Source organism: Marmota marmota, unplaced genomic scaffold (assembly GCF_001458135.2).
Source record: "Marmota marmota marmota unplaced genomic scaffold, marMar, whole genome shotgun sequence".
Lineage (NCBI taxonomy): Eukaryota > Metazoa > Chordata > Mammalia > Rodentia > Sciuridae > Marmota > Marmota marmota.
Window position 1 is genome coordinate 2,228,406 of NW_026000139.1, and position 15,574 is coordinate 2,243,979.

The 15,574-nt window shown below is 38.1% G+C and overlaps 1 protein-coding gene across 4 annotated transcripts in view; it reads left to right on the forward strand.

Annotated features, from left to right (window-relative positions):
- Positions 1–15,574, forward strand: part of Taok3 (TAO kinase 3) — a 179,769-nt gene that overhangs the window by 116,720 nt on the left and 47,475 nt on the right. For all 4 annotated transcript variants that reach the window (XM_048785725.1, XM_015505188.2, XM_048785727.1 and 1 more), the window contains 3 exons: positions 6,426–6,519; positions 7,670–7,751; positions 14,226–14,393. In XM_048785725.1, the coding sequence (XP_048641682.1) occupies positions 6,426–6,519; positions 7,670–7,751; positions 14,226–14,393 (344 nt within the window). The remainder of the gene's footprint in view (positions 1–6,425; positions 6,520–7,669; positions 7,752–14,225; positions 14,394–15,574) is intronic.

A 15,574-nucleotide genomic window follows, 5' to 3' on the forward strand; every position in this document is an offset into this window, starting at 1 on the left:
AAAGTCTGCAGTTAGATAAACTCATGTTCTAACTCTAGTTCTGACATTTCTTAGTTATGTGATTTGGGTCAAATTATTTTAACTGTCTGTGAAATTTGTATAATAAGATTCCCTACCTTATGGGAATTGTCTGGATTAAATGAAAATATGGATTTCAGGTGCTTTTTTTTTTTTTAATTTTTTTTTATTGGTTGTTCAAAACATTATAAAGCTCTTGACATATCATATTTCATACATTAGATTCAAGTTGGTTATGAACTCCCAATTTTACCCCAAATACAGATTGCAGAATCACATCGGTTACACATCCACATTTTTACATAATGCTCTATTAGTAACTGTTGTATTCTGCTACCTTTCCTATCCTCTACCATCCCCCCTCCCTCCCCTCCCATCTTCTCTCTCTACCCCATCCACTGTAATTCATATTTCTCCTTGTTTATTTTCCCATTCCCCTCACAACCTCTTATATGTAATTTTGTATAACAATGAGGGTCTCCCTCCATTACCATGCAATTTCCCTTTTCTCTCAGGTGCTTTTTATTGTATTATGTGTTCTTAATAAATGTCAGTAATCATCAGCACTATCCTGGGACAATGGTAATTCATCCAAATTTTTAACATCTCTTTAAAATCAGGAGGTAACAAGGGTTGGGGTTAGTTAAAACAATACATTGTATACTTGAAGTTGCTGGGCGTAGATCTTAAATTTTCTCACAACAACTAAAAGTTGTAACTATATGAAATGGTAAATATGTTAATTGTGGTAATCACTTTGCAGTGTAGATGAATATCAAAACATCATTTTATATATACCTTAGAATATTTTAATTAATGTTTTTAGAAATAATGTTTGTCAAAAATCCAATAAAATAAATATAATTTTTTTAAAAAAGCAGGAGAGGGCGGGGGATGTGGCTCAAGCGGTAGTGTGCTCACCTGGCATGCGTGTGGCCCGGGTTCTATCCTCAGCACCACATACAAACAAAGATGTGTCCGTCGAAAACTAAAAAAAAAAAAACATAAATTTAAAAAGAAAAAAAAAAAGGCAGGAGATATTTTATAGGCCATAGCATATTATAATTGGCAACATTTTCTCTAAGTTATAAAATAAGGGTGTATATTAAATAGTTATACATCTTATAATCGATGGCATCTTAGATGCAGAGTCATAAAATAGTAGAATATTTACTATTAAATATTCACAAAATTGTTACTTGCCAGGGACTCTTAATTTCTCAGCCATTATTTAAAAATTATATCACAGCAATATAATAAATCATATAAGTATTTCTTTAACAGCTTTATCATATATCTTCATTTCCCTAGCATTGATTTTGTTAATGTAAACACATAAGAAGAGTTATTTTCCCTTTTTAAATAAAAGAAAATTAAGCTATTTCAGATATTCCATATGCAGTCGTTTTTCTGTATGTTTGAGGTTTAATGAAATTGCAGGTGCAAACAAGGTACTTTAAATTCTACTTTTAATGTTGAAATTACATTGAAAGTGTGAATAAATAGTGCATGATGTTCCCTTTTCTTTTTGATATCTAGCTCTTCTGTAAGTGTGTATTTTTTTAAAATACCCTGACCTAGAAATCAAATTGCTGAAGTCACATTACAAAGCCAGACAATGGTAATGTCATTGCCACTGCTCCTCTGTCCGAAGAGCAAGCCTTAGAGTCCCTACATGCTTAAGCCTGTTTTAGAAACCATCTTCTGCTGAACTCATCATCCATCAAAAGCTAGTTAAATGCATGACTTCTGTGAAAACTCCTGGACATTGAAAAAGTCCAGTCACCAGATACTGTTTTTCAAGATTTTTTTTCAAGAGAAACTAATCTTGATACTCCAGACACTTCCTTCACCAGCAAAGATCCACTTTGAAGAAACTGCTCAGAAACAAGTGGAGCTTGTGGTTTCTCTGCCTGGAATCTTCATCAGGCAGCCATTCTAATCTGTCAGGTGCTGTGATGGCCTGGGGGAATGGAGTTAGACTCAGTCTTCTAAAACTGCTGCTTTTTCTTTTCATTTTGAAATTCTAGTACTATCTATCCATAAAACGAACAGGGCTATTGAAGAGGTACTGTGACCTAGTAAAAGGACCACAGACCTTCGAATCTTACAGGACTAAGTTGAAATTCTGATTTAGCCACTTACTCTGTGACTGGGTTTCACTATTTAGCCTAGAGGAACCTTGGTTTCTTCAGTTGGAGAATTGGAAGAATGAAACTTATTTTGTCAGGCTCTTTTAAGAATTAGGAATAATAGATGTGATAGATGGAAGGCAGTGAGTGCCCAGAACAGGAACTCAATAAATGGTGGCAGTTATTATTATCATTAATTGTGATGGTTGTCAACCACATTCATTCATAAGAAACCTTTTGCCTTTTTAAGTGGTATTTATCTAAAAAGAGAGGCACCCTTTGATCTCCCTCAAAATAAAGCCCAATCCAGTCACTCAGATTTAGCATGATCCTTGGCAAGCAGTGTAGTTTGCTGAAACTTCATTGAACTGACCTCTCTGAACCTTGATCTTGTATAACACAGATGAAGCAGCCATAAAAATTTAATCATTGTCTTTAAGTTCAATAGAAACTGCTACTTTTTCTTTTAGTATGGTTAATTTACCTTTTTTATGCTTCTACCCTCTCCTTTCATTTAGGAAAATATGGATTCCTTATCACAAGGTGGCTTCAGAAGCGCTCCCAATCCCTATTTGCTTCTCCTATAGACTCTCTAAGCCAACTGTCATAATCTACAGAAGGGGCAATAAGCTCTCTGTAAAGGGCCAGAATACAAGTGTTTCAGGCTTTGAAGGCCACAGTGTCATCACAACTACTGGTGAAAGCATCTGTAGACAATACATTAATGCACAGGCATGGCTGTTTTCCAGTGAAACTGTTCAAAAACCAGCTGCTACCAGAATTTGGCTAACAGGCCACAGTTTTCCAGCCCTAATATGCTGGCTGTAGTATGCTGGCTCAGTGATGAGCCCTGTCACCACAGCTCAGAGGATTTATGTAGTGCACCTAAGCCTTCCTAGGCTTGATCATGGATGAGACCTTCCAAAGCCCAGATTTAGTAAATGTTTCCCAGACCAAGGCGCTCTGTGTGGCTGGAATACCTTTAGTCGTGCTTCTCTGGTAGAGTTATTTATCCTACCAGCATATGGCTGGCTACCTTCGTTCATGGGCAGAGGGCTTGCTCCTTACAGACCTCCCCATTCCTGCTCCAGTCTGAGCTCCTGCTGTTCTCATTACTACTAAGTTTTGTTATTGTTTTATTCTTTTATCCTCTTCTTCCTAAATTTCTACGTTCCTTTCTTTCTTTCATCCCCTTTCTCTGCTGTTTCTCCTGTGCAACTCAATGTTCTAAGCAGCTTGGACTTTTTGACCTTTTGCCAGCAAGTAAGAGGTTCCTGTCCTACTGCTAGTGAGAAGCATCACATAGTGTCTGGCGACATCCCCAAGGCTTAGTCTCTTCTCAGTCATTTTTGTGACTGTTTGTCACACAAGGATTCTTTATGGGAAGAGTTTCTTCCTTGCTTCAATTTTCCTTGCCTTCATTTATTTAGCAGGTATTTGGGGGCCCCCTACGTGGAACCAGACGCTATTCTCAGCACTAGAAATATAATGATGAAATAATAGACACATCACTGCCCTCATGAAGTCTAGCAAAGAGGACACATGTTAAATAAAGAATTCCAAGCTGGGGATGTAGCTCTGTGGTAGAGCACTTGCCTGCAAGTGTGAGGCCCTGGATTTAATCCCCAGCACCTAAATAAATCGATAAGTAGAATTAAAAAATGATGAGGGTTGTGAAATGTGGTAGGAAGGAGAAACATAATTTGCCACAACAAAAATCTAATGGAAGACCTAGTGGAAACAAAATTTTATTCAAGATGAAGTCTGAAAGATTGCCAAGAATGAGCCCGAGCTGGGCGTGGAGGCACACCCCTTTAGTCCCAGCTGCTTGGCAGCCTGAGGCAGGAGGATCACTAGAGCCCTGGAGTTGGAAGCCAGTCTGGGCAACATAGCAAGACTCCATCTCAATAAGTTAATAAATAATAAGCCAGATAAAGTTTAGGGAATGAAGGGAAGTTTAGGGAACCCACACAGAGCAAACAGCCCTGTGAAAGATTGGGGTTGGTACTTTCAATGAAGTCAAAGATGGCATGAGACAGAGGGCAACAAGTTGCTTCTCAGAACGAGGCTCTGGGGGTAGCCAGGGCCATGTGAACAGAGGACGAAGGCCTCTGTACCAGGACTTGGACTTTGTCCCAGGAATCATGAGATGCCCTTGATGTTTACATGGTGAATACCTTGTTCCACATGGTTTTTAAATTTTTATTTATAGATTTAGATACCAGGAATTGAACCCAGGGGCACATTACCACTGAGCCACTTCCCCAGCTATTTATTTTTTTTTAGAGACAGGGTCTTGGTAAGTTGCTTAGGGCCCTGCTAAATTGCCCAGGCTGGCCTTGAACTTGGGATCCTCCTGTCTCCCCTTCCTGTGTCAGTAGGATTACAGGCATGCCCCACTACGCCCAGTTTCTCATGGTTTTAAAACAGTTAAAGTTGCCAGAATGCCAGGTTCTAGAATCTTTTTAGTCTACCTGAACCAGTTTGTCTTCTCATCTGCACTTGAAACCTTCATCCACACTGCAACTTTCAAGTTTCCATTTGTTAACTGTTCTGTCCCTATTATGCCAATATCTATTTGGTGTGAGTGTAAATAATATTCTGTGGACAAGTCTATAAGAAATATTCATAGAATCGTAGACTATCACATTCCAGAGATCTCTACAGAGATCTTTGAATGAAGACTGTCAGAGATCCCTCCAAAATGTCACAGGTGAACAATGCAGTCTGCCTTCTACCCAGGTGCTATCAGTGACAAGAATCCACTGTTTCTCAATGTTGTCCATCCTGGTGTTGGGTGTTATTTTTTAACCATTCTGCCTTTTACAGATTCTTATTCCTCTGAGTGAAAATAACTCCTCTTAGTTATTTTTTTCTTTCTTTCTTTCTTTTATTTATTTATTTATTTCATTTTTTTGCCACCAGGGATTGAATTTAGGGGTTCTCGAACACTGAGCCTCATCCCCAGCCCTATTTTGTATTTTATTCAGAGACGGGGTCTCACTGAGTTGCTTAGCACCTCACAGTTACTGAGGCTGGCTTTGAACTTGCCATTCTCCTGCCTCAGCCTTCCAAGCCGCTGGGATTACAGGCGTGTGCCTCCCCGCCAGGCCTCTCCTTAGTTCTTGTTCAGTTTCTTAAACCTGCATAGGATAAGCCCAATTTGTCATTTTAGAAGTGATTAATCTCAAAACTAAGATGCTCACATGAAACCAGAGATCAGATTATGAATTAGAAAGTAGGACTGTATAAAAAAAATCCATTAGGGTAAGAATGGTGGTATAAGATGGTGATTTATCTTCTATGCCATAATAACTAATAAATAGCATAAAATTAAATGTGCTCAGAACTAAAGTTCTATTTCTTTACCTTGGTCAATGAGTAGAGCACCTGATATGTGAATAGCATTTTATTACATATTCTAAGAGAATAAAAAAATTCAGGTTATAAGATTGTAGACTCTTGGAGCACGTGATTTCTTTAGAGAGGAAAGATTTGTGTGTTTATGTAAATAATAGATGAACATGTGCCAAATGTGCACACCAAGGAAGAGCCTAAAGTGTCTTATACTCCACTAGGGTGGGGTGAATGCTCTAGAAAGAAATACCTCCAGCTGTCGGTGTAGCTCAGTGGCACAGGGTGTGCTTAACATGTGCCAGACCCTGGGTTCAATCCCCTGCTCTGCAAAGAAAAAGAAATACCTATCTTCCTGAGTTTCTCTTTACGGAGGGATAGACAGCCCTGATTTATTATCTATCCTTCTCTTCTTTCCAATTCTCCCTCTAGCCCTCCCCCATTTGGTTTTTGACCTGGATGAGCTACCAAACAGTATTCATTGAATAGAATTTTCTTCTGTGCTTTTAGTGATATTTAAAATGTTCCGTTCTGTAATAATGGTATTTTTTCTTTATTCTACTTTGCTTTCTGAATTTTTAAAACACGTACATATTTTAAATTCACATACATGCAAAGATGTTCATACTCCTCATAGGGAAATAGGCAAAGGTCCGTCTTTTGAATATTTGTGAAAAACATAAGGAATTTTTCTTTTATTCTTTTGAAGTGGGTTCTGTGAGAAACATGGCCAATGTATGTTAAATGACCAGGAGCTTCTGAATGGCTATCCTGGACTGACCTTAGAAATTAAAATAAGTGGATTACATGGCATGATGACAGTAACGAGCTATCAATATAGCTGCAGAGCATTGCTCCCTAGTTCACTGTCTGCCTGACTTCTTTCAAGAGCTGCCTTACTATGGTTGTTTCCTCTTCCAGCGGAACGGAAGCCCCCACTTTTCAATATGAATGCAATGAGTGCCTTATATCACATTGCCCAGAACGACTCCCCAACGCTACAGTCCAGCGAATGGTAAGACACTGCTACCATCTCCCCTCTCTAAGAAGGTCTCCATAGGTACTTGACACTTTAATTGAATGATATTTTGAATATCTGACCTAGAAAGCATTTTATTCCTCCATTGTGTGTTAGAGTAACACAAATACCTCATGAGCAACAGCTGTCTATGCACACATGTGTGTGTGCACATGCAAACACACAGAGTTTGTGTTTCTGCTTCTCCTTGGCTTGACTGTGTTCTTATTTTTTTTATTTTTTAGTTATACATAGGCGCAATATCTTTATTTTGTTGATTTATTTTTATGTGGTGTTGAGGATGGAACTCAGTGCCTCACATATGCGAGGCGAGCGCCCTGCTACTGAGCCACAACTCCAGCCCCTTGACTGTGTTCTTTCTTACCGTGTGCAGTGACTGAAATCCCCCCAGGAACTCACCCCAGCTGCCTTCCTGGCCAGTCTAGTCACTCAGGTCCTGATGTCTGGTATCGATCATCTCATCTCTTATCACTTGTCAGCAGAGATAAAGTGCCCCCACTGATGTCATTATTTTTCCAGTTGTCTTCCCCCCCCCCCGTATGTATATTTAAATGTTTGGGGGCAGAGAATATACTATCCACTCAAAAGATAACAAAGTGTAACATTTTGGGGGCCACAAGAGTTACAGAAAACTGGCCGTTTTAAGGAAGAGTAGACAAAGTGGACCATTCAAAGTAGGAAATATTCTTATTCAGAAAGCATGTTCCTGGCTTCTCTGTCCCTTACACAGCAAGTCATATGTCATGGATGGTGGAGGAGTTAACAGGCAACAAGGAGTACAGGCTTGACACAATGAGGAGAAAAATTGGTATTAAATTAACATAGAAGATAGTATTTTTAGTTTTCTGATATATTATTATATGTGACCTGACCTTACTTCTTAAAATGTAAAGATGTATGTATATGTTAACTAACTGGAAACTTTGTCCACACTTATTACGCAAAAGAATTAATTTTTTGGTACCATAAACTTAAAAATAGTTCAATGCTATTGATATTCCAAAATATTTGATTTTTTAAAAAATCTTCTAAGATATAAAATCTTCCCTTGAATAAAAATTGTTTTAGGTGATCCAAGGGTTCTACAGACCCTCATTTTATCTTCTTTTGATGTATTTGCACACAGGACAGACTCCTTTAGAAGATTTGTTGATTACTGTTTGCAGAAAATACCTCAGGAAAGGCCAACATCAGCGGAACTATTACGGGTAATTTTTCAAATTTATATTTGAGGAGGGGGCTTTAAAGTGCTGTTGTGGGGGAACATGGCAAATCATTCTCCTGGCAGCTCATGGTGACATACTGGCTTAGAGCATGCTGCCTCAACATTTACCCAGAGAGAGCAGGAGGCATATAAACGGCAGGATTATCACGGTGTGTGCACTGTATGTTTCCTGTGGATAGTTTTTTTCCCATCATGCCCTTTTCTTTCTCACTCCACCTCCTTTTTTGCTTTATGATAAAGAGTATTTCCTCTTCTTGTTCTGGTCATCCTCGTAAAGCTCTGACAACTGACATCTGCACTTTAGTGGAACTTGAATGCGGTGTCCTCAGGACAATCTGCTGATGGGTACATGCTAGCTCAGCAATTTCAAGTTAGTTTGTTGCCACATCTTGAGGCAGTGGAGATGCATGATAACTATACAAAGCCCAAGTTTACATAGTATCATGTCATGCACTCAGTGAAAGTAGTTCACAGCACTGCCTTTATTGGAAGTGAACATCACAGTTTTATGTGTCCATTTTGTGTAACATTGTGCTATAGACTTTGTACAGTGGCCACACTGGTTCATGGACATCAGCAAAGCATGTGGGAATCTTTTACAATATAAATATCCTTTATTTGGCACAGAATGACCCAGGAGTCTAACCTTTTTCTGAATGTGTATTTTTAACTCTTGTTTGTTTCATCTCTACATTGACTGGATTTGGGTACTGAGCAGGTTTTTTGTTGTTGTTTGCTTGTTGGTTTTTTTAAAAAACTTAAAAATGTAAGTTGCCTTTATCATTAAAGACCACCCTAGCTGGATCACAAATTATTGGTTTATATTTTCTTTTCTTTTCTTTTTGGAACTCTGTAAATATTATTCTACTATTTTCTGGCCTTGAGTGTTCCCAAAGAGATAGACCTGAAGCTGACTATTTTTTTCAGCTAAAAGTAGGTTTTTTCTTCTTGTAAGTAACAGACCACAAGAATATGGTAACAGAAACAACAGGCCCAGGGACTTGGTCTTGTTCTGCTTTGTGGTAGAGCCAGCTCATGTTCTAGACATGAAATGCTTTGTCCACCTTAGCTGCAGCTCTGCATTTCTGTAGGGAAGACAGCAACCAGAGAAAGCACCAGAAACACAAGATGGTATAGTTATCTTTTTCTCCGTATGTACAAAATATATATATATACACACACACATATATATACATATATATATTTTACATACATATATATGTCACAAGAAAGATAACTTAAGCTGGGGGAAAGAAATATATTGGGGCTATATTAAAATTAAGGATAAAAAAACTCCAGAAAGATAGTACAAAGATTCAAAGATAAAATTTTAGGAAAGCAGACAGTCATAGGATATAAAGCAGAAGTAGGCAGAGATAAAGATAGAAATAAAAGAGGTAAAGAAGAGAAAAAACATAACAGAGGGTAAAATAGCATTCTAAGCACTAAAATAATATAGTAGACCAACCCACTTAGAATGTTTCCACTGGTGGATAGTTTTCAGTAATAAAACCAAATTACATGCAAAAAGTAAAGTTTCTAAAGGTGGTTATAGATAAAATAATATATACGGAAGATTAAGGAGATCTAGGAGATACCAACAAATATTTCTGAAAAAGAAAATAAAACACAAGAAGGAGAAAATATTTAAAGATATACCTGAAGAAATCCTTCCTGGAAATAAATGTTCTGATCTTTCTTTGATCTGATTTGGTGTTTATTTGATTTGGTGGACCAAATCTAATGCATCCTCTATAAAGAAAGAATATATGTACATACACACACACACACACACACACACATATACATACTCATATATGTATCTGTACATACACATGTAAATATAAATATACATATATATGAATGATATGATGCCAGATAGATTCTTTGCAGAAAAAAATTAACCAGAAACAAGGAACTAGAGTGACAGAAGTCACTGTTCTAGGTAAGGTCTGTCTGGGAGGTGTAAGCAGAGTCCTGAAGACAAGGCACCAGAGACCCAGTCTTTAGGGTTCAGTAAATCAAACCCTGAGGATAAATACCTCCCTCTTGAGGAACATGCAAAGCTAGAAAATAATAGAACAATGTTTGCAGAATTCTAAGGCAAAGAAAATGAAAACGAAGACTTGGTGACCCAGCCAAAGTGCTCCTCAGTGTTAAAGACAGCTGACATAATCAAGTCTCACAAACTCAGTCAACCTTTCTGAGCTTTTCATCCCCCCAAAACTGATCAATAATGCAATCCTGATGATCTGGAGATGAACCACAAACAGTACCAAAATCCTGCCAATCTAGAGATGAAATGGGGAGGGGGAAGGAGGCAGACAGGTAGCAAAGAATGGAGTAGGGACTGGAGAAACTAGCAAAAGGATCAGTGGTAAATGCTGGGAATTTAAATTGCCCCCCTAATATTTATTTAGCATGACTAAAGAGATTGTACATTCTTTATTTTGAATAAGCAACACAGATTTCAAAAGGTAAAAATGTAGCAGAAGGCAGAACATGAACAGTAATTTTCCTTCCCATCGTCCCCATTTTAGTACATTCACCTTCCAGAGAGAATGCACACATATGAAAGTTAATATTATTTTTATTTTTACACATGTTAGTAAAACATACAAATCATTCTACTTTTTTTTTTAACCTTGTAGTGTATTTAGGATACTGTCCCATTTTACTGCATGCAGAGCTACCTTTGTTTTCAATAGCTCCATATCTATCATTCTCATATCTACCACAATAATTGTTTAACCAGCCAGTTTAAGGGTGTCTCTGGTCTTTTCTATTACCAACTGTGCTGCATTGAACATCTTGCACATACGTCATTTTGCACCTGTATCATGATATCTAAAGAATAAATTCATGGAGGTGAAATAGCTCATTAAAGGGAATTTAAATGGATGGACTTTAAATTTAAATAGGTACTGCCCAACTGTCCTCCAGAGAGGTTGCACCAAGATATAGTCCCACTAACAGAGTCTGAGTGGTTTTGAACTATGCTGATAGTCAGATCATTAAAAAATGTTGCTTATTAGGAGTTAGGTTAAATATCTTTCATATACTGAAAATAATTTTTATTTCCTTTTCTGTGAACTCTCCATGATCTGTGCCCATTTGTCTATTGAGTTGTTAGGTGTTTTGTTTTGTTTTTACTGTTTTATAGAAACCTTGCTAATTACTATTTTCCCACTTCGTGTGTGTGTGTGTGTGTGTGTGTGTGTGTGTGAGAGAGAGAGAGAGAGAGAGAGAGAGAGAGAATGTGTATATGGTGCTGGGGCTTGAACCCAGGGTCTTGTACATGAATGCTCTGCCACTGAGTTACAAACCCAGCCCTTTTATATTTTTATTTTGAGATAGGGTCTAGCACAGTGGCTAAGGCTGACCTCAAACTTGTGATCTTACTGCCTTAGCTTCCTGAGTAGCTAGGAACCTGGCCTTCCTATTTCTATTTTTACATGCTGGCCTTTTTTCTTTTTCTTTTTCTTTTCTTTTTTTTCTCTCTCTCTCTCTTATCTATCCTATCTAGTTACTCCCAAATATTTTTCAATAATCCATCTTTTCCTCATATTTTCTTCCTGACATTAAAAGCGTCACTTTTAGGATTGGAGATATAGTTCAGTGGTAGAGAGCTTGCCCAGCATGCATGAGGCCCTGGGTACAAACCCCAGTGCCACCAAAAAAACAAAACAAAACAAACAAAGTCTCTTTCACGTTGAATCCAGGTATAAACATTGAAATGCTTTAAAAACAGAATGAAGATATTATAAATATTAGCAATATAAAAAGAATAATGCAACTTGAGAAAATTAGGAATAGGAAATTATAAGTACACTAATTTTTCTCTCTGAGAATAGATGGCCAATAATATTTCTCAAATAGAAATATGTAGTTTAAAAAAAAAGTAACTACATATAAAATACATATTTATACATATACTACATACACATATATATTTTTTGTAATCTTTTCTCCCCTTAACTTTGGAGGATCTTTTAGTAACAGATAATTCTTTTCATGAAGAGATTATAACTAAAGTTAAGCAATTATTTTAATTCAGTCTCTTCTAATTCTATTAAATTCAAATGTATTATAGTTTCACAGATTATACTTAAAATTAGCAGGTACAGTCAGATTTCCAAGCAGAATTATTTCTAGATAGCCATTGTTCTGAGAGAAAGAGGGAGGGATGATCTCTAAAATGATATTTCCATAATTTTACAATATTTATTTTTGGATGATGGAATTTAGAGTGATTTATTTTTATTTTATTTTATGCAGTTTTTTATATTACTTGAATCTTTATTTTCAAAAACAACTGAAGTATTCTTTTTGTACAACTTTTCTGTCATATTATATATTGATAGTTATCAAAGAAAACACAATTTACCTTTGAAAAGCCTTTTTGTGACATAAACATGTATATATGTACATATAAAAATACATATTTATACATACACTACATACACATATATTTTTAAATAGTGAAGCACTGGTATATAGTATTTAAACTAAAGTATTCTTTTAAGAGGGTCTCAGTTCCTTTTACTTGTAGGGGTTTAGAAAACCATGAGTAGGTGGGATTGTTGGCAAAGAAGATGATCAAAGGCATAGAGATGGAAAATGCGTAGCATGAGGCCAGAATTAAACCTCAAAATACAAGCAGGAACCCAACTATAAAAGGCCAGACTTTATCCAAGAGGCAGTAAGGTATTTTTAACATGTCAAGTGTCTTCACTTTCAAAAGCTTTAAACAGGTAAGGGTTTAATTATCTCATGTAATATGAAGCCCAGGATAGTAGGAAAGGAGTGCAGGTCTCTGCGCAGCTCAGCACTGTCACCATTAACCTAAGCATGTCTTCCTATTCCACCATCCTTAGCATGTGGCTTTTATCTTCCTTGTCACCAAATGACTGCTACATGTCTAGAACTCAAGTCTTTAGTCTAGGCAAGAATTAGGGGAAAAGACAAAGGGCAAAACCTCTTCATATGTGCCTTGACTTTTTATTCTAGAAAACAAAACCTTCCTCATCGGCTTCTGCCGGTGTGTCATTGGCCACACTTGTGATCTCTGACAACAAGGAAGGGGTGGGGGCAGTTATTTCCCCTCCTCAGAGAGGCTTTCCCCTCATTTCTGCTTTTATATCTGCATGGGGAAATGAAGTTGCCAGAAGTCTGACCTCTAGATAGATTGAACAGCTGCCATATTTTCAAGCATATATAATGTGACCCCAGGAGCAGAAAACAAAATATGCACAACTCTGTTTTACAAAAGATAGTGTGTGGTGGAGAGGAGGATGGAGGCAAATTATCAGCAAGAATAGGCTCTGCTTTGCTCTGCTCTTGCTTATTATATTGTTTCAGGTTTGAAAGGTACAAACCTCTCTGTTACTATTGAAGTTCTTGTAATTTTTGTTACTTATGTGATAAAGTAAACCTCGGGAGATAAGAAGGACTGGCAAGGATGTGGAGAAAAGGGAAGCCTTGTTCGCTGTTGGTGGGAATGTAGATTGATGGAACAGCACGGAGGTTCCTCAAAAAATTAAAAGTAGAACTGCCGTATCATCCAGCAATTTGTCTTCCGGTTCTATACCTAAAGGAAATGAAATCATATCTGGTAAAGATATGTACAGCCCCACGTTCCTCTCAGCATGAGCCACAATAGCCCAAATCAGGAAGCAGCTTAAGCATCCATCAGTGGATGAAAGAATAAAGAAACTGTGGTGTGTATACACACACACACACACACACACACAATTTTTCAGCCTTAACAAAGGAGAGCCTACTATTCGCAACAACATAGATGAATCTAGAGAACATCATGCTAAGGGTAAAAAGAAAGCCAGATACAAAAAGAAAAATACTGCAGGAATTCTCTTAAGCATAGAATCTAAATAAAAGAAATGTTTTGTAGAAACAGAGTAGAAAAGTGGTTGCAGGGCTGGAGAATGGGGAGATGAGATCAAAAGTTACAAACTTGCAGTTAATTGGTGTAGAGAGCCAAAGTGCAACATTAAGACTATAGATGATAATACTGTTTTATAATTTCATCCTGGAAATTTGCTCAGGCAGTAGATTTAAGGTACTTTGCTGCACACAAAACACACAAAGTGATGTGACGTGGATGGACATGCTCATTGACTTCACTGTCGTTATCATTTTGCTGTGTCTATGTATACCAAAACACCTCTTTGCGTGTCTTAAATCTGTATAACAAAAAGAAGACTTCTTATACAAACTCTCAGTCAAAATCTACAAAATGGAGCTTGAGGAAGAAGATAAAAGCACACTTATCTCTACATGAGATTTATGGGAGGGTACCTGACATGAAAATCATATCTGGTTATTTCTGCAAAATCCATCATCTTGTTTTATACTTCTCTGTTTACTTTTATACCATCATCTTGTACCTAAAAATGTTTCTTCATTATCGGTTTCTTTTTTCTTCTCCCTCAATTAGCACGACTTTGTTCGCCGAGAACGGCCACCGCGTGTCCTCATTGACCTCATACAGAGAACAAAAGATGCCGTCCGCGAGCTCGATAACCTTCAGTACCGGAAAATGAAAAAGATCCTTTTCCAAGAGACACGAAATGGACCCTTGAACGAGTCCCAGGAGGATGAAGAAGTAGGTTCAGTTTATTCCAGTGGGCAAAGCACCTACTATGTGCAAAAGTTCTGGGCTGGGCACTGTGAGAAAGACTTTTGAGGATAAAAATGCTCCCTTAAGAGACATTCGGGGTTGCAGAAGAGACCATCTTAAAAGAACTCTTCTGAAGGCCATCTAGGGAAAGTGCTGAAGAGTGTATCAGCCTGCCTTTGTGAGATGGGATGGGTCTGCTGAAGGCAATTCATGGAGGTTCCTCTAGCACCTGACATGGGTGGGTTTTGACAGATAGGCTTAGGCCACCTTAGACTCAGGGGAGGAGGTGTTATAAGCAGAGCAGTTCTCTGCAGCTCAGCAGTGTCACCCTAAGCAAGTGTCCCTCTTCCACCATCCTTAGCATGAGGTTTTTATCTTCTTGAGCTTTAGGAGGATTTTCCTGGCAACCTGGGCCCCACCTAGATAGCAATCCTTGCCAGAGGTAGTAAGGACAGTGACAATGGGAATGGAGGAGGGGGAGGAGCACATTTCAGAGATAGATTTGCCAACACATGGCCTCTCACTGAAACTGACAGTGACAGATGAGGAGTTTAAGGTGACTCTAAGAACTTGAGCCCAACTATTTAAGAGGATGTCAATACCAAGAATGGACAATAAGAACTAAGGAGAAAGAGTAGGTTTAGAGCTAGGCTTGGTGGCACATGCCTGTCATCCCAGTGACTCAGGAGGCTGAGGCAGGAGGATTGCAGGTTCAAAGCCAGCCTCAGCAATGGCGAGGCACTAAGCAACTCACTGAGACCCTGTCTCTAATAAAATACAAAAAGGGCTGGGGATGTGGCTCAGTGGTCGAGTGCCCCTGAGTTCAGTCCCTGGTACCAAAATTTAAATTTAAATTAAAAAAAAAAAAGAATGGGTTTAGAATGACTTCACTGTGGTGCCTAATGAGTTTAAGGCCCCAGCATCATATACTACTGACATGGTATATAGAGGAAGTTCTTAAAGGAGAGACAGCTCCTGGTTCTCCTGAAAAGAACTGCTCAAAGACCAAGGTGGTGACAGTTGGGACACATGAACATTGATGTCCAGCAGATGCTTGGGGTATACGAACCTGGAGCACAAGAAAGAGGTCCGGGAAAGGGGGGAGCAGGCTGGGCATCAAGAGCATTCAGATGGCAGTGAGTCACATGCTTGAGTGGAGAATGGAA